Genomic DNA, 22,141 nt, shown 5'->3' with positions numbered 1-22,141 from the left:
GTCTGTAAGAACACTGTTTAGGGCGCTGTCAAAGTGAGCACTGAGGAGGAGATGACAGTCTGCTGAGGAGGATGAGATTTAGATGTGAGTCAAAGAAAGTTTGGCGTGGTCAGGATGGAGGAGGACTTATTATGTTATTGTAACTATTGTCTGGTGTTATGTACCAGAATTTAGTAAGTTAAAATTTGTTGGTATTACAAATCTAACATGCCATAAAATGGCTGATGAGGATGTTTAATGCCGTTACGTTCATGTTTCCACTTACGAAAAGGTACTGCAGTTGAACCATGGTACAGTAATAGTATCAGTTTTTCAAATCGTGGTACTTTTAAAATGTATTGTGTTATTGAATAATTACTATATTAATATACCGTAGTAATTTAAAATGATTGCAAAAGCAATGTCCAAATAATAATAATAATAAATGTCCAAAATACAATTTACCAAAACACAATGGGTGATTCTCACAAAATCCAGATTTAGAAGGTGTCCAATGTTAAAAATATTTCCTTTAGAATAATGTAAAAAAAATTTAGATTATCATTATCAACAAATATGATTACTGCAAAATGATATTAAATTAAATATATGCATTTACAAACTCATGTTTCGGTAATGAGAGATAAAAAGTTGTCTAGGTACTAAGACAAACAAAATTTTACCTGGTAGCCATCTTGAATGTCACAGTCAATTATGTCCCTTGAACATTTTTTTTTTTTTTTGAAAATGTTAGTTCCTTAAGGGCTTAAACAATGATTGAAAATTGTTGCGGAGGATGAGAAAATTGGTCTTGGACACATTTATATTCCTTATTAGTGTCTCTACATTTACCAATAATGACCAAATACCAAATGTTTCTTTACTGTAAATGTTTATAGTATAACATGCACTGAAGCTTTTTATTTTTTAGATTTTTTAATTATAAATATTTCCATGTCAAAGACCCCAAATCCAGTCATAGACACGTTGCGGTAATGAAAATTTTCCCCTTAAATGTGGAAAAACAACAAAATAGTTTTTTATGATGGCATTTGAAATCATGTGCAAAATAGTACATGAAGAGATGTTTATAACTGTTTGCTTATTATTTTGATAGCATTTACTTTTATAATCAAAATGTTTCATGACACCACGCAAGTCTAATTTCGCGAGAATCACCCAAATTAGCATGGCACTTGGTACAAAAAAACACTTGTGAATAAAAACAATTTAAAAAGGCAAAATATGAAAAGCTCAAGTTAAAAATAAACAATTGTTTATGCAACTTTGGGTAAATCACACACCTGCACTGCACTGTTGAGGAAGCAGCTGTTTTGGCCCGGCTCATTTAGTAGTCCCTTGGTAGGGGCCAAAGACAGCATAGATCCTGGCTGGTATGACCTGGAAAGGTTGCCCGGTCTCCTGAAGAACTTGACCCATGCCATTGGATTTTGGGGTATCTGCCTTCCTGCTGATGAAGTTACTTGTTAAAGCAGGTTGAGAGATCAATGAAATCCTTTAGTAGAAAGCCAACCAACTAATCAAAGTTCCCTAAGTCAAGTACACGTGTTGCTTAACATTGAGGCGGCATCTTGAGTATTCAAGCTACTGACCCGTATGAAAGAGGTCTGCTGATGTGTATATCCGAGAGAGGACGGTTTGATCATTCCCTGGGTGAGGTTGGGGAATTCACGGGGTTGTTGTTGGGTATTGTGGCCGTAAGGCCTCTGGTGACCTGGAGCATAGTTATGAAGCACATGAGGTGTCAGCAAGAATCAGTCAAGCTTTAAAGGGTCATCCATGTCTCAGATTCTGCTCACTGAGGACATCAGCCTTGGGTTTGAATAGAATACAATCTGTGGAGAGAAAGAAGATAAGTCTATTTGGCAGATTTAACATACACCATGCATTGGTACATTACATCTACCGCCGGTTACTTTTATTTCATGTTTCTAAAGTGCTACAGAGGCTTAGATATTACTTTTTTAAGACGTTGACAATTCTTAGTATTTTTTGTGAAAAACTTCAGGAGATAAGGGTATTTATCGTAGAATAACATAGGTTTTTGCCGTTTTAGGAGTAAATGGGTTAAGGCAAAGAAAGCAATAAAAACAACAACCAACATATATTCATTGCACAAATTAACTATCATGTTGTCACCTGAGAAGGCAAGCTTTACTGAAAACTGTGCAAAGATCAGTAGGTCAGCACAGAAAGGGTTATTGTTTAACTTTATTAAATGACTCTCTTAAACTATTTATATTACAGCAGCATGTCTATTTCAATAGGAGTAGGGTGTATAATAGGGGTGGCACGGTCCATGAAAAAAATCCGAACCGTTCGGTTCGCTTGTCTCGGTTCGGAGCGCGTGTGTACCGCACGGTTCAACGGTTTATGGCATGCGCAATGTAGTCTCATGCCCTGTATGTGACCTCAGATAGCGTATTTCCCTTTCGCGCGAAAGAAGAGGTGACTGGTTTGGAGTATAAGTACCGCAGGTTATGTTACGTGTAGAAATGGCAAGTGGGAGAGAAAAAGAAGTCTGCCCGCAGTTGGAGGATGCGCCAGCTTCGTATAAGTTTGGTGTGGAAACATATTTTTATTTCATGTTACCTATGATGACAGCAGAAATAAAACAATAGATTGAACTGCAGTCTATGGATTGAATGTGCTCGAACAGCCACAGGAGATCGCCTTCTCTCCGACCATTTATCTGAGGTACTGAACACATTTTACATCTTTTCGTTTTCAGCGCTATTTTTAGCCTTTCATTGATAAAATTAAAGCGGCTGATTTCCGCGAAGTTTCATTTTGCTAGCGTGTGAAAGTTGCGCGATCTTATTTCAGAAATTGCCCCTCAAAGTAATCAGGACAGAAGTGGTCAAAAGTGGACAAAAGAGACGGATGTTAATATTACAGGTGTAAACGTTATGTTTCTCCTCGTCCACATATACTCTCTGCAGTATTTAAGCAGCCTCTCAGTGATAAATCTAAGAGCTACACTGAAGTTGGCATTTTAATAAATGCAAGTTATCTTTGTGTGCTAAAAATGCACATAAAGTTCATGTAGATGGCAATACACATTCTCTTTTTTGCCAAATAAATGAAAAGCATGTTGAAATCATTAATGTCTTCCCTCTTGCTCTATCAAAATCTCATCTGGCTTTCCTCAGGGATGGTCCCAATAATGTGCTTAAGGTCAAATTCAGTTTGTGCATGATTACATGATATAACTTTTTTTTAAACTGTATCCTAAATTATGGATAATTAATACATTAATAAGATAATACATTTCTGGAGTGTTAAAAATGTAAAGAAAAAATAACAACAAGAACCGTACTGAACCGAGAACCGTGACCATAGAACCGTGATACGAACCGAACCGAGGGTTTTGTGAACCGTGCCACCCCTAGTGTATAACAATGATTTAAAAGGCAGTAAGTGCTTACATTGATTTTTACCTGTGAGGGTTCATTGCAATTCATTGTTCATTATAAATTTTGCCTTAATGGGGCTTACTATCTCTACCATAACCACACCTCAATTCTTTAAGTTACCTGATTTACAAACCTTTAACCTTAAACAATGGCATGAAACTTGTAATGCGGCATTTGTGCAATAGACATAAAATGACAACACTGGCAGAAAATCGTGCAATTACTTTACAAAGAAATTGACAAGAATGCCATACAAAACCAGAAAAACAACTACCTAACAACCACCCAAAACACCTAAGCAAGTGCCTAGCACTCCTCGGATGGTAAAGATGAGTTTTACACTGGCCAGCCCAGAACCCTGAATGATGCATAGAAACGCCGGGTGAATTTTACTGCTTGAATACTGCCAGACCTATTCAGTGGTGTAGAGGTAACCAAATGAAATGGTTAGCAGAAAAACTTTACATACAAGAGTTTACAATGAGATGGTGCTGCATTAACACATTCTTTCAAAACCAAAGTTATGACACAGCTTCCAACTAAGATTACATGAAAAATGTAACACAGACCTACTTTGAACTTGAATATAATGGTTAGCTAGCTCTTGGCTGAAACTGTGGTGTGGATGTCTGGTATGTGAAACTGTTTTGGTGAAAAAATGAGCCAAAAATAAGAAATGTGGGAGATCTTGTTCATCTTAACTTGAGCTTTTCATGTACAACAATATTTTGTACAAAGATAAGCTACATATGTCTCCAAACTTTTGCTTATTTTAGGGTTTTTCACATATAATTCCTTTTAAAATAACCAAAACTAGTTCACTTAATGTGAACCGGAAAAGAAACTAGCCAAATGTGAGCTCAGTCCGTTGGGTGTTTTCAATATAGTGGACTCAAAAGAGGACCCAGCTCTTTTTTTGGTCCTCTTCAGAACTGAAGTCATCTCCTTTACTGTTCACATCACAACTTCATAAGAATTCAGACCCCAGCTTTCTGTTCAGTAGTTGATTTTAAAACATGTCAAAATGACACACAAAATGGACCGGGACCTCATTGCTTTTACATGTTAAAAAAAATTGGATGTGGTCTAAGTACAGTTCGCTTTTGGGTCCTTTTAGAGGGGGTCTGAGATCATTTGGTTTGTTCACATTTACATACACTGAACTGCTCCAAGAGCGTTTGGAGGGCTCAAACTAACCCTACAAACAGACACCAGGTAAGAAAAAGCATAATGGCCGAATTAATTACGCCATTTGTACAGACTCAATGCTATCGGAGAATGTCTGCAAACACACGCAACTGGAAACACGTTCGACGGCATTTCATCCATGGTATTCAAACTATTTGGAAGCAGCTTTGCCTTCAGAATCTCTAGCCTTCAGAATTAGGCCTACACTTAAATCTGGACCCTGGAGATGCACCTTCACATCAGGACGTGTGTTTTAGTAAGGAACATATAAGCTTGGGGAAAACACAATTAATTAGCATGATGTACTGAAAAACATCCAGAGAAATGTATTAATCTATTTTGACTAGGGCTGTCAATTAATTTAAACGTCTAATCTAGATTAATCGAATCATTGTCATGAGTTAACCTGCGATTAATCGCAAATTAATTGCACATTTTTATCTGTTCTAAATTTACCTCAACACTTTTCAAGTTTTTAATACTCTAATCAACATGGGTGTGGACAAATATAGATGCTTTGTTTGTATGTTTACACCAGCCTGTTTACATTTTTGACAAAACCATCAGCCATTGTTTTGTATATGAATTTCAATTCTGGAGATCGTTTTCTTTCTATATTTCTGTTTGTTGCTGCATCATTTGTGACCCATGCTGGCAAATGGAGTCGGAATGAGCAAATTTTCAAAAATGACTTATTTATATTTTCATAATCTATTAAAAAACTTCAAAACAATGCATGATTTGTTTGAATCTGACAAAACATGACAGAACTACACCTGTTTGAAGTTGACAGAGTCAGCAAAGTTAATTTTGAGAAAAATCTTAAACTACCACAAACAATACCACACATCCATACCCTAAAATCAGCAGTAAAACTAATAGATTTGGCACACACAAAGTAAAAACAATATCAATATATATGTTAATCTTTTTTTATTGTTTGCTTTAAGATCTACTTTAATGCAGATCTAATGTAATGTTAAACATCAGATATTTTTCCTCAAACATTTACTTAAGACATAACAGATTATATCTGCTTGAATTCTTGTGAAAACAGATATTTTTAGAAGTGTAATTCTGTGTAGATGATGTCTATATACGGGGGTTGCGTGCACTCACTTCAGATGTGTCATTTAGCATGAGGAAGATCGCTCTTGTCCCTCTTAATAATTATTTTAACATCAAGTCCTGCACTCTTTTTTTCTAATTTCTGCATGTTTTAAAACCGAAACCAAAATATCAGACGTGCAAGTGGATGGACAATAGGAATGCATATCGATTAATCGCAACTAATCTATAGCAGAATAAGTTTTTGTTTACATCATATATGTTTGTGAACTGTGTATAATAATTATCTATATATAATTATGCACACATGCATGTAAAATTTTAAGAAAAAATATATATTATATATATTATGTATATATATATATATATATATATATATATATATATATATATATATATATATATATATATATATATATATATATATATATATATATATATATATATATACAATTTTAAATTATAAATAAAAAATATAAAAATGTATATACACACAAACACCTAAACATTTCTTAAATATATACATGCATGTGTGTGCATTTATCTATACAAAGTTATTATACACAGTTCACACACACACACACACACACATTCTGGTTTCCATGTTTTGTGGGGACATTCCATAGACGTAATGCATTTTATACCATACAAACTGTATATTCTATTCCCCTTACCTACCCCATTCCCTAACCCCAACCATCACAGAAACCCTTCTCCTACTTCACATTTTCAATAAACATCATTCTGTTGGATTTATAAGCTTGTTTCCTCATGGGGACATCAAAATGTCCCCACAAGGTCACAAAAACACTGGTATTCCTATCTTTATGGGGACAATTGGTCCCCACAACGTGATAATTACCAGGTACACACACACACACACACACACACACACACACACACACACACACACACACACACACACACACACACGATGTAAACAAAAACTTTTATTCTGCTATAGCCATTAATTGTTATGCATCCCTAATGGACGATCATTCTTTGTGTATTATTTAAACATTTAGGACCATCCACCTCTCAGAAAACGTACAAATAAATACTACTTTAGATGTTCAACGACCATTTAGAGCAGGGGTGGGGAACCCTGGTCCTGGAGGGCCACGTTCCTACAGAGTTTAGTTCCAACCCTAATTAAACACACCTGAAAAATCTAATTAAAGTCTTCAGGATTACGTGGAAATGAAATTCAGGTGCGTTTGATTAGGTTTCTAAACTCTGCAGGACCTGCAGTGCAGGACAGTGGCCCTCCAGGGTTCCCCACCCCTGATTTAGAGCATTGGATTGGATACGCGTTATTAACGCATTCATTTTGACAGCCCTAATTCTGACTTTAAAAAAATAAAATTCAAACACAACATGGCAAAGAAAATTTAACCCATCAAAACTATGGCAACAATAACGATTAATTTCCCCATGTAGTCGATAATTTTATCCTTTAAAAGTCTAAATCTTTGAGGATCGTTTAGTATAAGCCACATGGATCTATAAATATTAATTTGTCGAATCGAATTAGATTCCTGTAATGTCAGTTTCCCTCAATATTCTGCACCCAAATACCTCTTTGCTTTGTTTTAATTTCAACAGGAAGTTCATTGGATTACATCCACAGCGTCATAACTTCTGTTTGAAACTCTCAGATTTCAACTCACACAAGTCAGAAATCAAGAGACATTAAGCCTACATTTACCTCCACGTTGTCTGCTGTCTTATCATCACTCTCTGTAACAGAAAGCAGTGCAGAGCAAATCACAGCTACCACAATCAGGTGATGATGTAGCTGGAGAGCGGAAAATGCTGACATTATGGGTGACAGTTTTTCTCCCAAGCTCATGAGCCTGCGGTTGTGGTCATTTATCCCAGCATGACATAAACTTGGGCAGAAACAGCAGGGGTGAGGGAGAAAAAGGGGCATGACACAAATACCTGCCAAACTCCCTGGACATGGCGTGCTGTAATATATATAATGCACAGTACGATATGGCTAAATATATATATAACAATTTACGATTTAAGGGTGTATTAATAAAATAAACTGCCACTTGCTAATATGACCACCAGTAAATTGTTAGCTAATGCAAGTGAGGATATTCCCACCCTTTCAACAAAGACCTAGAATTTCAGAACTTTGGATAACATAATTTCCTGTGTTCTCGTTATGTCTATGATGATCTCCTTCCTCATTTTAAAAGGACACACTTACAGCATACTGTCAATTTATGTTATACAATAGGCTATAAGTACTGGTATACTGTATCTGTTAACTCTATAAAGACATTTTCCAACATCTTTAAGAAGTTGACTATCCTAGACACTGGTAGGCAAACATGAAGAGTTTGGTTCCAAAACGCGATAAATGCCTTTTTTTAAGAGTTACCACCCAAATCAGTATTGTATCTGGTCAGTATTAAAAAGTATATTCTTAATTTTACGCAAAATCCGATATCTGCCGTGTTGTTCTGTCACCTTTTCTCACTTTTTTTCTAAAACACGATAAACAGTCCTCCTTCTCAGTAATAAATCCGCGATTAACAAATCACAGCGCACCATTCCACTCATTGAACACAATGGCAGCGCATTGAATACACACTGAATCCTAGTTTTCCTCATTTACTTTGTACTTCGTGATCAACAAACAAACAAAAACAAAATAGTAATTTTGATGGTATTAATAAACCTGTGGTGGTTTTCTGTGGCAGGGAAGAAACGTAGGGCACTCGTATGAAGGAAAAATGCTGGCTGTTGCTTGTTCTCACACGACAGCATCAAGCTTCTGTCATGCTAACACATTGACCCCAGGGGATCTTATGAAAAACTTTCCATTATTTTACTCGAAGACAATGAAAATCGAGCAGGACTAGGGATGGGCATTCGATTAAATTTTTTTTAGTCGATCGTCGGGAGAATTAACGATCGACTATCGATTAATCATTAATATTTTTATCATAAAAAATAATGATTTAACTTTTATAATTCAAAAATGTTGAATACAAAAATACAGCGCGTTTTCCTCCATGAGACCATTATTACAAGATCAACTTGTGGCAAACAGTTAAACTACATTTAGTTAGACAAACGGAAGATATATGCGCTTGAATATGCGGTGCTCTTAAGCAGGGGAACCTGCAGCTGCGAGCCGCATTCTTAAACAGAGACTTCATTTGTTCCAAAAAATCATGACCTCTTCATGATTATTTTTTTGAAATCAAAACGGAAGGTCAAACTGCTTCAAGACACATGCTACGCTAGGCAACGCAACCTGCATTAGATAAAAAAAAGGATTCGATTAATCAATAACAAATTAACGTCATCGACTAAATTCTTAACGATCAATTATCGATCGTCGATTAATCATGCCCATCCCTAAGCAGGACCAAAATATTTTACAGCTGATCATGGTCAAAAAAGTTCAGCGACGACATCCCAAGGATGACAGCAGCAATGACGGTGTTCTTAATATGACAAAGTAAGTGTTTTGATTAATGCCATTAATGTTTATTTATTTAATTAATCAGTGTATACCACTAGTCAACTAAATAAATATAACATGGAAAGATGAATGCACATTTATATATTGATTCAAAAGGTTTATAGTATTCTGAAAAAAAAAACCTTTTTGCATTTTGCGCAAAAAAATCATAATTTTTATAATAAATCTTTGAAAATCTAATTATGGATATTCATTTTTTATGTTTTTATACCTAAAGATAACAGAAAATAGTGGTTTTCATTTGTCACTTTTTTGGTATAGAAAACACATTTTTACCGAAATTAGTCATTAAGGATTTATTGCGTTCTCTTCATATGCAGTACTTAGGACAGAAAGCCATTTATCCTTCTTTAGTCTTCTTTCTTGTCTTGTAAATGCCATACCAGCTTCTAGGACTATATTCATGGCGAGAATAAAGTGTAATTAAATAAAGCAATAAAGAAAGACTAGAAGAGGTTTAAAATTAATTTCCTCTAAAAATCTTAGAACTATGTTTGAATTCACTTAATTCCATTTTCAGTCTATATCACACAAAAGAAAATTTGTTGTACCTATAATGAATACTTGAGCCCTCATTTATAATATGAAGCTCAGAGTGCTGTAATGATCTGAAAAATTCAGGTCTTTGATGAACTGTCTAATCACAAATGTTTAACTAATAGATTTTCTATGCTAATGTACAGATCCCTGTAGAGATTTACAGGGTAATGAAGTGCTTACAGGTGTAAAATACTCAAGATGCAATTTTACTGCACCATTCCCAAACCCAACACTGTTAAAAATGTAACAGAAAACTTTTGATTGGTTGAAGAGATTAGAAAATATACAGAAATTGTGTTAAGCAAAGCTCACAATACAGGCCTGAATATACCCCCCATTTTCTCCACCCAAGAGAACCCCAGGACGTCGATCGGTTCCGATATTTGGCTCAGTTTATCATGTAATGTGTGACGTTTACAGATCATATCTTACACCTCCCAGTGTGCTCGCAAGCAAATCTGTGCCTCCGTGATCATATCAAATATGCTTGATATTTCGGATCTTAAATCTGGATGATTACATCAGTATTTTAAAATAACCAGTGAGAGAGGGAGGTAAATGACTAACCTTTTGAAATAGTGACGGCAAAACAAGCTGCTGTACCATGGAGAAACAGCTTGTGAAAGTGAGGAAATAACTCGACTACCTGAATATCGCATCTGTGAAAACGTATCAAATCAAAAAAATCTTGAAATGCTCCCTCAGGCACGATAATCTTAATAAGATCCTGTAGTGTGTGATACAGCATGATTTTCAAATCTTGTAGTGTGATAATGCTTAATATTTGAGAGAAGAATATCTGTCAAGATTTCATTATGTGTGCATTTGAACCAGATTGACCAGGATATAAATGTAGCGTAGTGTGAGCCTTCAGTAAATTTCAGTAATTCAGTAAAAACAGATATGGCCAAATTTCCAAATTACATAAAAATCTGAAAATGGTTCACTTAAAAACATCTGAAAACATCAGACACCTGACTTAAGTGTCTAAGATTTTTTAATTATTTGAAGTGACATAAATGGCATGAAATTTTCCAGAAAATTCCTTAGGAGAACACACCTTTACATAAGGAACAAAGTTTTGAAACAACCGCAGCTACTTAACCACTACACTTCTGTAACACAACCCAACTAAAACGACACATTTCCATATTTGAGCAATGACAACATCAGCATACGAGTCATCATAAAATAACATTACGCAAACCATCGGACATGTCAACAGTAATACAGAATAAGTGGCCCAACCAGCTATGTCATGATAAAGTGGTGTGTGAATCATAATGTTGTAATTAAATAAACATATACAACTTTGTACAAGAAATAGCACAGACAGACATATGACTAGTTATGCAACAACTTCTATCAAAAGAAAGAAGTCTAATTTAATAGGCATATGCCATGTGCTAAGAAATGTCGTCACTCAGTTATGAATAATATCCTCTTCTTATCCCAAATTCATCATAACAATCAGGACATAAAGAAAAGACGACACTGGTTTAGCCCTGGTGGGCCGAAACGCGACACTCTCCTAAATCCCTGAAACAACATTGAGGGAGCGGCAGAATTCCCTGAGGATTGGAGAATGCTGTTTTGCCTTCGAGCAACAATACTGCGGCCGTTTCCTGTGTGGGCTTCCTGTTGGCCATGCGTTGCGTTCCAGCACACGGTCAGCAACACTGTGACACTGAACAGGTCACAAAAATCACACTCACACAATCACAACAAAACTACCTTTTCAAAATCGCTTTTTCAGAGGTTGCAAATCTTTCAAATAAACAAATACAGGACTTATGACGACATTAAATCGGTGACTGAAGTGTAATATCCTCTCTGTAGCGTACTTGACTTCCTTTAATGTTTCCTTTCTTCCATACAGCTTGCCAATAAATGTCCAAGTTACAATGCCGGCAACAACTCTCTTTCCTTTCATTTTCCAACAGAAAAACTGAGCTTCCTCCAATAGACTTTAAAACGTTTTTTCACCATCGGTGACTTCAGACATTATTAGTGGTGTGCTTAGTCAGCCACTTCCAGATATTCTGAAGAGGATTCCTTGTAAACAATAACAAATGAAGCAGATGGCTAATATGCTGAGAAAGGGTCTTTTTTCGATTTAGTGATATCAGCAAAAAAATCTCGGATTCATTTACAGTACAGTATCGCATGCAACCGAACCTACAATGCATTTCAGGTATACATTTTGGTAGTACTGTACGTGTGTTCCAGTGGAATCAAACCCATAACCTTAGCATTGCTAGCAGCATGCTCTTAAAGGAGTAGTCCACTTTATAGATGGGGCCCATTGACTTACCATAGTATTTTTTTCCTACTATAAAAAGTCAATGGACCCCATCTTTTAAGTGCACTACTCCTTTAAAGGAAATGATAAACTTTAACAGCACAAAATATATAAATTCACACAGAACACTTTGTAACGTCTGTCAGGATGATTCACAAATGACATCATTGTTTTGCCTAAGAGAACAGTCACAGCCTTTCCTCTGTTGCACCAGTCCTGTGCATCACATGCATGAGCATCACTCAACACAAACATTACACACCCTTATATGAAAGCTGTCTTTGCATTGCAATGTGGCGGGTGAAGGAAGCATTTAAACAAAGGCTATATGTGAATTTGTCCTAGTTTCCACAAACCTGATCTGCATAACAGGCTTTCGACGAAACTCCTCCCTAAACTATTCCATTAACTTCCACCAGGAAACACCTTGCACAACTGCGCTTCAGGATATAGCTGTGAACGTGCACCTGTAAGATCTGATCTGACATCAGTTTGTTATACAAACTTGAATGACGGGACTGAATTTGAGAGTAAATGAGGACAGCAGAAGACACAGGGAGATTTGCTGCACGCTGACTATAGTTTGCTGGTTACAGGAGCATTTTACAACAGAACAGACCAATAACAAGCATAGTAAAATGTTAACTTCCACAAACTAAAGAGATGTCCAGTCTAATGATACACCTGACCAAACTTAAATTGTTGGTGATGTTTGGTGACTATTTCAAACACAAATGAACATAAAATGAATATATGTCATTCAAATATACATGATATAATTATCATCATCACATATAAAGAGATCAAAAAGATGATCAAAGGAAATTATAAATGTTTCTTTCAGATAACAGTTACAGTATCCAAAGGGCCAATGAATGGCTGACATATTTTTACACAGTTGCATAAAGTTGATATGAAATGTGTGTGCTGCAGAAGTCTAATGTGAAAGGTATTGATGCCAGAAAGTGTGTTGAGCCAATTTAATCTACTGTTATGTTTGTGGCAAAGAATAAACAAATTAATTACATTTCCATCCACAAATGCAATGCTTTTATAAATATCTTAATTTAATGAAACCCTAATTATTATTATAATTAATTATTTTGATGTTCAGTAGGCTACACTTATAAGATTAGACTACATGGTTAATTATTATACAATCTATCAAAACAGTAACACTTTACAGAAAGGTTGCATTTGTTAAGATTAGTTAATGAGCATTTAACTAATATTAACTTCAGCATTCACTAATATATTTTTTTAAAAATCTAAAGCTGTAGCAGTTACCATTAGTTAATAAACAATGACCTAACAAACAATTAATTTGATAAATAATGTTGATAAACATTGCTCAATTGTTCATGCAAGCTAAAGCATCGACTAACCAGTACAACCGTACTGTAAAGAGATAACACCAAATTAATCTCTTCCGAACTCAATTAATAATACAATACTTTTATTTGCAAAAAAGCATTTCTATGTCGTCGTTTAATGCTTGAGGAAATGTTTTCGTTTAGAAATATAAACAAATGTGATATATGTAAATACGACACGAGCCTACGAGTTTCATGAATGAAGTACGACTTCGAGCATATAACCAGTTTTTATTATTACTTAGACAAAGTGTCAAAATGTATACAGTCAAGCGTGTATTTATCAATTATTTGTTCGTGTATTAGCCTACTTTCGTTCAAGTTAAAAACGCACATAGCACGTATCATGTAGCAAGCAACATGACACGAAGTGTGTATTTTTTAACAGGTAACATTTAAACCCAACTAAACAGTCTGGTTGTGGTCCTATTATGTAATGACAGATTGAATATGAACGTTTAACTAAGCACTTGTTCAGTTTTGCGGTTAAATCTCTCGTTATGTGAGTGAAGGCTGCTCGTTTACCTGATTCAGGTACACGTCCGCACATGCGCACTTGCCGCCGAAACATGGCCAAGAAAGTTTAATCAAAACAAAATGTACTGACACGACAAGTGCCACATCTACTCACCGTATAGTCGAAAAACCCAAGGTATTCCTCAATTTCTGTCAGATTAAAGGTAAAATTATTTATTGACGATTAGATAGTCCCATTGACTCCGTCAAACTGCTGGTCTGTTTTAAAGCGGAAGCGACACGCGACTCAGAGGTAGACTACGTTACAAGCCGTATATCTTAAATCCAACTTAATATTGTTTTCACTCTTCTCGTAATCACTCCAAAACTGCTACAATGTGAATTGAAATGTCCCAGCAGTAGTCCTCTGTGTGTCCTGACACGAGCTCTGGAGTTGACTGACTGCAGGCACCTGAATTTCTGGATCAGCGCTGGTTTCGGTGCTGAGGTCAAGCCCCGCCCACCTCTGCTTTACACTGACTACAGTATTTACTGCAGTCTGTCCCAGCACTCATGCAGCAGGGTGAAGGGAGGAGTCACTCTCCTGCTTCTCACACTTTCTTCTGCTGTGTCGAAACACAGCAACAAACAACTCGTTTCAGGGGTGGCGATTGATACACGTGCTTTGAAGTCTAGGTAGGGATATGCTGAAACTAACCAAATTGAACATTGAGGGGTGCATGCCCTCACCCCTGGCATTTAGAATGATTTTTACTTGAAATTTCTGAATGTACCGTACTGTACTGTAAAGACATGATTCATGTCATGTGATTAAACTCATGCTGATGCATTTGGCAGATGCAACTTACAGTGCAATGGTATACATTTTTATCAGTAGGCTATATGTTCAGTGGGAATCAAACCTACAACTTTTAAAAGTTGCTGTACCAGTACAATGCTCTTCTCAAAAAGTTAAATTAACAAATTTACATGAAGAAGAAAAGCGTAGTGTTAAATTTAAATCAAATCGTTCTCACTAGAAAGCATTGTCTGGCGTAATATGCATATTCCACATATTCTTGTGTTTCTTGGTACATATTTAATTTTTTATGACATTATTTTGTGTTTAGATGTTTTGTCTCTGTAAGGGCTAGAGGTTTTTGCTTCACTCCCAAAAATAAAGTTCCATAAAGAACGTTTAACATCCATAGAACCTTTCTACTATAATAGGTTCTTTGTATAGGGGGGAAAGTTCAACAGACTAAAAAGCTACATTCTTTCAAAAACCTTTTTGACACCATTTTTAAGATTCTGTTTCTAAATAGTAGTAGTAATGCTTTCACTAATTTACGACAACGTTGCCTGGGTTGTGTATGTGTGGGGCGGGTCTATCAAAACAAGGTCCAGATTCTATTGGGGCAGGGGCGTGTTTGTTTAGGTGATTTCAAATGTCAACATTGGCTTTCAGAGATTGTGCCCCCCGCCTTTAAGAGAGAATGACTGATGCACAGAAATTATATCTACACTGAGGTGTTACCTTTTCAAAAAGTACCTAAAAGGTACATATTGGTACGTCTCTAGGGTATATGCTGGCATCGTCCCAGTAACCAAAAGGTAAACATTTTGCATGCTTTTTTGAGACAACCTCTTTATACGTGTTCCTCTGTAAAAATCCACGGTCATTAATAATATAATTAGGAGCATTAAAGTTTGATTTTAACATTTTTTGACATGAGTCATAACCTTATTCAGTCAATATTAAACATAAATTAAACAAAAGAGTTATTTTTCACAGAATGTTCTTTACATTTTGCAGGATGATTCTATTTAGGTAAGTAAATCAAAAAATCACAAATTTTTCACAGACTAGTTATATGCTAAATAGGGGAGAGTCCTTATCGATCTGAAATCACTGTTAGTTTAACTCGTTTATAACATGCATTTGAAAAAGCAACACTTGTCAAACATAATCATTCTAAATGAGCCGCAGTGGCGGATTTAGCAAATTGGGGCCCCAAGGCGAAGGTATGTATGGGGCCCCCCTATCCAATCTATAAAAGAGAACGAAAAATTTTTTTTACTCCAAAATGAAGATGGAAAGCAGATAACAACACAAAATGTAGCACTACACAAACCAATAGAGAATAAGTAAATGGGGCAAAAACAGCCACGAACAGTAAATGAGGGAGAAAAAATTTAAATCTGATGATGTACAAAAACTAGCAATGCATCAAAGCCAATGTTGTCCAAGACTGTGATAAAAGGTAAAAAAAATCCAGTCCACAATCACTTTTTATATTGAAAATAAGTAATTGTATGCGTGTTTTCCCAAATCAGTTTTGAGTTTTTGAAAAAATCATTGTCAATTAAAGAGCAAAAATCCTGAATTCTTTTTTGTTAAACATTTAGAAGTTATAATCAGGACTGAGGTTGATTAAGGATTTATGCAAAAAAATGTAAACCAAATATTTATCTGATTTTTACAGCAGTTTAATTTAGTGGATGTTTTCTTTACGAACAGAACGAAAGGGTTGTGCATTTGCCCACAGTGTATTGTTGAGTTTTTGAAAATGTATATGTGTCAAAATAAGATTTGTCAACAAAAATCATTCCATTTGCTGAAACACAGAGAAAGTTGTGGCCAAATTTAGACTCAACAGCACCCAATAGTGGACGAAAACATCCCCAACATAAAATTAGTTTTTTCTGTAGTAATGTTATTTATCATTTTTATCAGTGTAGGGCTAAGGCTACTAGCAGAAATAGGCGGTTGACTCACCAAAGCCCGTTTATATTTGTCTTGATTGGTCTCTGTTTGTGTACTTTCCAAGTCCTCCTGTCATTCTGTGTTTATCTTTTGCGCCATTTCATTGTGAAAGAAGGGGGTGTATGTGTGTAGTGACAAACATGAAGTGGACATTTTAACTACTACTTCAAAGTTTCAACATATTTCTGAAGAATATTCATACAATTTCAAATGCTTTTGAAGTGTTCATGATGATAAGGGTTTTATTTATTTATTATGTTGGTTAATATGACCGCTGGTAGGGGGCCCCAAGCAGCCGCCTACCCATGCCTATATGTTATGACCCCCTCTGAAGAACAGCAATATAAATATGTCCTTGAGCCATTTCCTGGAGCTGCGTGTCATTGCTGCGTGTGTATGGTTCTTTGTCTACAGCACATATTGAGTTTCTGCACAAGAGCGCCCTCTGGCTTTTGGATGTAGCTGCATTTCACTGTAATTCATTGAGAAGCATCATTGGCTGATATATAGGTGCACCCCTAATGCCAAAGTATGCTGTCAGAGACAGAGTACATTTTGAGGAATGCTCTGGACCACAATGTATTACAATTCAACCTGACCAACCAGCCAGCAGTGTTACAAATACATATTTACAGTACAATCTGTAAGTCATTATTTGATCCAAAATATCTGGAAAATAGCAGGCAGCTTACAGTATACTGTATACTAAGCAGTATGCAGCAAGCAAGACACTACTATTCAGTTTTGCATAGTAAGTCTTTTACTCCTTTAATGTATAGTGTGATGGATATTTAATTATTGTTAGCCTTTGACGTGTAATGGACTTAGTGGGCTGATTCAGTGAAAGCCTGGTTGTTGAGTTGTCTGGTGCATTGTGATGTAAGACCACTGTTATCTGGACACCATCTGTCCAATCCTGTTACATAAAAAATAGGGAGGGAAATATTTTAACTCTATTTGAACCATTAGGTGTATTATAACATGCACCTATACTTCTCAATTAGTCTGTCAATCGTTGCAGTAAACTACTCTTTTAAAAGGAGTTACTGTAAATACTTTAACAAAGCATTGCACAGTCATATTCCAGGTTGGCCATTGTCCTGTTCTCAGATTGGCCATTGGGACAGAGTGTGAAAGGAAACCAGGAACATGAGTGCTCTAAGAGGGGTCACAGTGAATCGGAATGTGACACTCCTTTCCCTAGGAAGTACTTGAAAAGCCCATTTAAAAGACAATGCATTTTCCATCTGCAAATCATTTCCCCGAGGAACATATAATGCTTCCTTCTTTCATATTTAAGGACTTGAAATGACTTATAGTGATCGGTTGTGGTGAAAAGTGAGGTTCTTATGGACGGTAGCTGAATCTTTATGAGTAGGTAATTGCCATATGAGGGTATGTACATGTGTCACAGATTCACCTCTGCTGATATAGTACACAGACTGATCAAAATTATGATTAAATTTAATGCAATACACTTTTAAAAGTAAAGGTGCCTCATGATGCCCCAGAAACAGTGGCGGCTGGTGACTTCTCTCCCGAGGGGTGCACATTCAAATGTGTGTTCGAAATGTCATGTGTGTTGCTCGTCATTTCAAAACATGTGTTCGCTGTGTCATGTGATCCATGTGCATCATACGTGTTTTCAAAATTCATGCCGGCTGCACTCGCGTCAAAAGGGTTTATGATGAAAGAGACGCTCACGTTAGTACAATATGCAGCAGGCTCGTATTTTGACGATGCATGATGAACATGGTTCACATGACCTACCAAACACATATTTTAATATGACAAACCATACACATGATGGGCTAAATTCTTTTAAAAAAAAGAAGTCACCGGCCACCACTGTCCAGAAGAAGCATTTTTGGCTGAACGTTTCCATTCAAAGAACTTTTCTGTTTCAAAACTTTTGACTAATGGATCCTTGAGGAACCAAAAAGGATTAAGTATGGTTCATTTTTTATGTGTACACAGAGTTTTCAATTTTTGTCATCAGAAGAGTGCGCATGGACTGTACGGGCACTGCCAGATATTTTGAAACCCTGCGTACATTGTACACGTAGGTCGTGCATTCACCTACAGGAGAATGTAGTGGTCCAGGAGTTGCATTGCATTTCACTAAAGGGCACTAATCCTTTACATGTCGTAATATGGTGCTTGCACAAATGAACTATTAGGTTGTTATTTTTGGAGGACATTTTCCATAGACTATACTATAAGTAAGAAATGGTTCTTTTAAAAACCTTTGAGTGAAAGATTCTTTGGGGAACCAAAATGGCTTTTTAATGACACTTCTGTGAATATACTCTTTGTAGCACCTTTATTTTGAACAGTCTACTGTATCTTTACATTTAAAGCTTAAAATGCAAAGATCCAAAGAACTATCTGTTTTAGCACAGTGCAGTGAACCAAATCGTCCTTCATCAGTAGCACAAATTTCATAAGTACAGTATAGAGACTCAAGTGTATAATGATAGGAAAAAGGACTGTAGTACAGCATAACAGTGCTTATATAACTGTTAATGAAACTAAAATGTCTGACATCAAAGTACAAATAACTTAAAGGTTAGGTAAAAAATCTAAATAAAACAGTGTAATATTAAATAATTATTAATATTTTGAAAATAAGAGGGCTTTGTGATATTAACCAAAAAGTGAGTCAGTCCTAAAGATCAGATTTGTGTGCACTGTTAACCAAGTCTAAGACCAGAAAATAACATTTTGATTTCATGTTGACCTTTCAAAATGGTTAGATAATTATGAATGTTTGATCTTTGTACTTTATAGAATTTTAGTTAATACTGAGAGAGCCATGAAATGAGATAAATTGAAATGAATAGAGAGAGCATCAAAGTTAACACTATAAAACAGTCTTTGTTCAGGATGTCACATAGCTCCACAGCCTCATTGCAGCTGTGCATTTGATGTTTTCTTTAAAGGAAACACCACGGTTTTTCAATATTTTACTATGTTCTTACCTCAACTTAAACAAATTAATACATCCCTATCTTTCCCTATTCCTTAGGATACATTAAAAAGCCACCAAACACTTCAATTTTTTCCCAATAGACCTTTTGCGTGTTTGCAAACAGAGATGACGTTTTTTTGTGGGCGGAGCCCAACTGGTGGCAGAAAGTGAATGCTTCTCAATAGCTGTGTGAAGTGTTTTAGCATTAAACTGTGATTTTTAAGGATCCGGTGTTCTGTAGAAGTCTGTTTCCCCTATATTTCTCTTAAGTGTAATGTTTCTTATAACGTTTTCACCAAGTTACGTTTATTTTTTAAATAAATTAAAAGTTTTAATGGCTTGGCCACTGATATGCTTGCATGTATGTAATGTATATGTATTGTTCTTTATTGGTAAATCAATTATTTTTACAGTATGAATCTCTGAAGTACTTATAAGAGCAATACTATCATGTATTCTGTATAATATCATTTATTAAACATTTAATCATTTCCTGTTTTCAATTTCTTCCTTATATTTTTATCCTACGTGTTTGATCTAAAACTATTATGTTTACATACAAATTAATTTGTATAGGCCTGTTTATATATTATTAACACTTTACATCGTGTGTGTGTGTGTGTGTGTGTGTGTGTGTGTGTGTGTGTGCTATGTTTATATATTTATTAGTAAACATCATAATTTAGAACAAACAGGAAGAAGACATAGGCTAAGATATATGGTAAAAAGAAGTAATAGAAAATGAAAAAAAAAATACGAAAACTTTAATAAATGGTAATATTATTGATATTATGAACTAATTAAAATCTTTAATCTTTCTAAATAAATTATAAACGTAACGTGATGAAAACGCTATAAGAAACACATAGAGGGATCAGACTTCGACAGAACACCGGATATCTTCTCTAATTATTTTCTATTCAAATAATTAAAAGATTTTCAGATGATTTCATCACTCCAGTCTGTCCGGTTGAGGAGTTTTATTGCAACCATAAACACCTACGTTTATCTTCAAATGGTGTCTTCGACGACGATATACTATAAAAATGAAGGTCATCTATTTTGGCATTCCTATTCTGACACTCAACAGCACAACAAAACATTTTCTAGTGAGTTATATTGTTCGTTTCACTCGTGTCTCATTCATTTCCACTGTTTTTCTGCCACCACATGCGCGCGTGACGTAACTGTGACGTCGACTCGCAAAAGGTCTATTTAAAGACTGTTACATGCACTCAAAAAAATGAACTGTTGGGTTTAATTAAAAATATTATGTCAACAGTTTCAATTTGTTTAAGTAATCTCAACAAACAATAATTTAGTTCAATTTACAAACGAAGTTTAAGTAAACTCAACAAACCTTACTGTGGATTCACACCAGCCGCGGAAGAGGCGGCAAAAACGCGTGAACCGCATCCAGTTTGCCGCTTGAACATTTTGAGTTTACTCGCTTAATCCGCGCGTGAACGCCGCGCGTGAAATTCTAGTCATTCGAGAAATTCACGCGGAAATCCGCGTCATGGGAGGGGCTTCTGCGACTCCGCGGAGACTACACCACTCCGCTCGCTTCCTGTAATCACGTCACTACTACAGCAAGCTCCTGATTGGTTAACGCGGCGCGGAATTCCGCCAAAGTTCAGATTTTTGAACTCGCGCGTTTCCCGCGGCAACGCTCAATTCGCGCGGAACGCCCCGCACCTTCCGCGCGTTCCGCGACATCCGCGCCGCGGCTACCGCGTGTACCGCGTCGCAGGATGCCTAATCGCGTGTTTTCATTGACTTAACATGTAAATCATCCGCGCTTGCCGCCTCTTCCGCGGCTGGTGTGAATCCACAGTTAGTAGAGCCAAAAAACAAATTTGAGTTAATTGTACATAAAAAACTTAATTAATGATGACAATTTTTTTTAATAATGCCATTTTATAAACTCCACCTCCTTTAATTGGGATTTAATAAGTTCATAACACAGAATCAATCAATTAAAGTGCAGCTGCTCAATACAACTTATCAAAAAACCTTTTTTTAAAACATATATTTGAAATGCAATTACCCAGAAGAGTATTCATTGGTGTATTTTTATAGGATTTTTTTTATCCCCAAATTGTTACATACCTGACATATGGCTACTTTTACTGGTTTACTTCTCCTTTGAGTGTTTTTTACAGTCATAGTTTTTTAAGAAAATAGTAAAATATGGAAAACTGTGGTGTTTTCCTTTAACATCATTAGCAGAATTAGCTGATTTCAAGTATATTTTATGATCTGCGACTGTCTGCCAGGTAGTGACTGTGATGTATTTTGCTAGTGTTTAGACTACTAGAGCCATGGGAGCATTAGCCCTCACTGAAGATATCACATGGTTGCCTTGATATTGGTGGTTTGGACAGACAAACTGGCTCTGACATTAAGGATAAGAAAAGTTTCCATTGACACTTAGCTTAGAAAACTGGCAACATACTTTTAACAAATTGGTGGAAAAACATAATCAGAAACCTTGTTTTATTCCTTCTTTCATAAGAGCACCTAAAAAAAGGAAATGTGATACTTTTTTT

The 22,141-nt window shown here is 35.9% G+C and overlaps 1 protein-coding gene across 2 annotated transcripts in view; it reads right to left on the bottom strand.

Annotated features, from left to right (window-relative positions):
- Nucleotides 1-14,359, bottom strand: part of usp53a (ubiquitin specific peptidase 53a) — a 54,909-nt gene extending 40,550 nt beyond the window's left edge. Inside the window, exons 1-3 of one of the 2 annotated variants that reach the window (XM_065288902.1) lie at nucleotides 14,027-14,359; nucleotides 1,593-1,835; nucleotides 1,284-1,450 (exon numbers count right to left, since the gene is read on the bottom strand). In XM_065288902.1, the coding sequence (XP_065144974.1) occupies nucleotides 1,284-1,424 (141 nt within the window). In that variant the 5' untranslated portion in view covers nucleotides 1,425-1,450; nucleotides 1,593-1,835; nucleotides 14,027-14,359. The remainder of the gene's footprint in view (nucleotides 1-1,283; nucleotides 1,451-1,592; nucleotides 1,836-14,026) is intronic. The other variant, XM_065288901.1, reaches the window with a different exon arrangement.
- Between the last annotated feature and the right edge of the window lie 7,782 nt (nucleotides 14,360-22,141).

The sequence above is a fragment of the Paramisgurnus dabryanus genome, chromosome 2 (assembly GCF_030506205.2).
Source record: "Paramisgurnus dabryanus chromosome 2, PD_genome_1.1, whole genome shotgun sequence".
Lineage (NCBI taxonomy): Eukaryota > Metazoa > Chordata > Actinopteri > Cypriniformes > Cobitidae > Paramisgurnus > Paramisgurnus dabryanus.
This window is presented reverse-complemented; position numbering and strand designations above follow the sequence as displayed.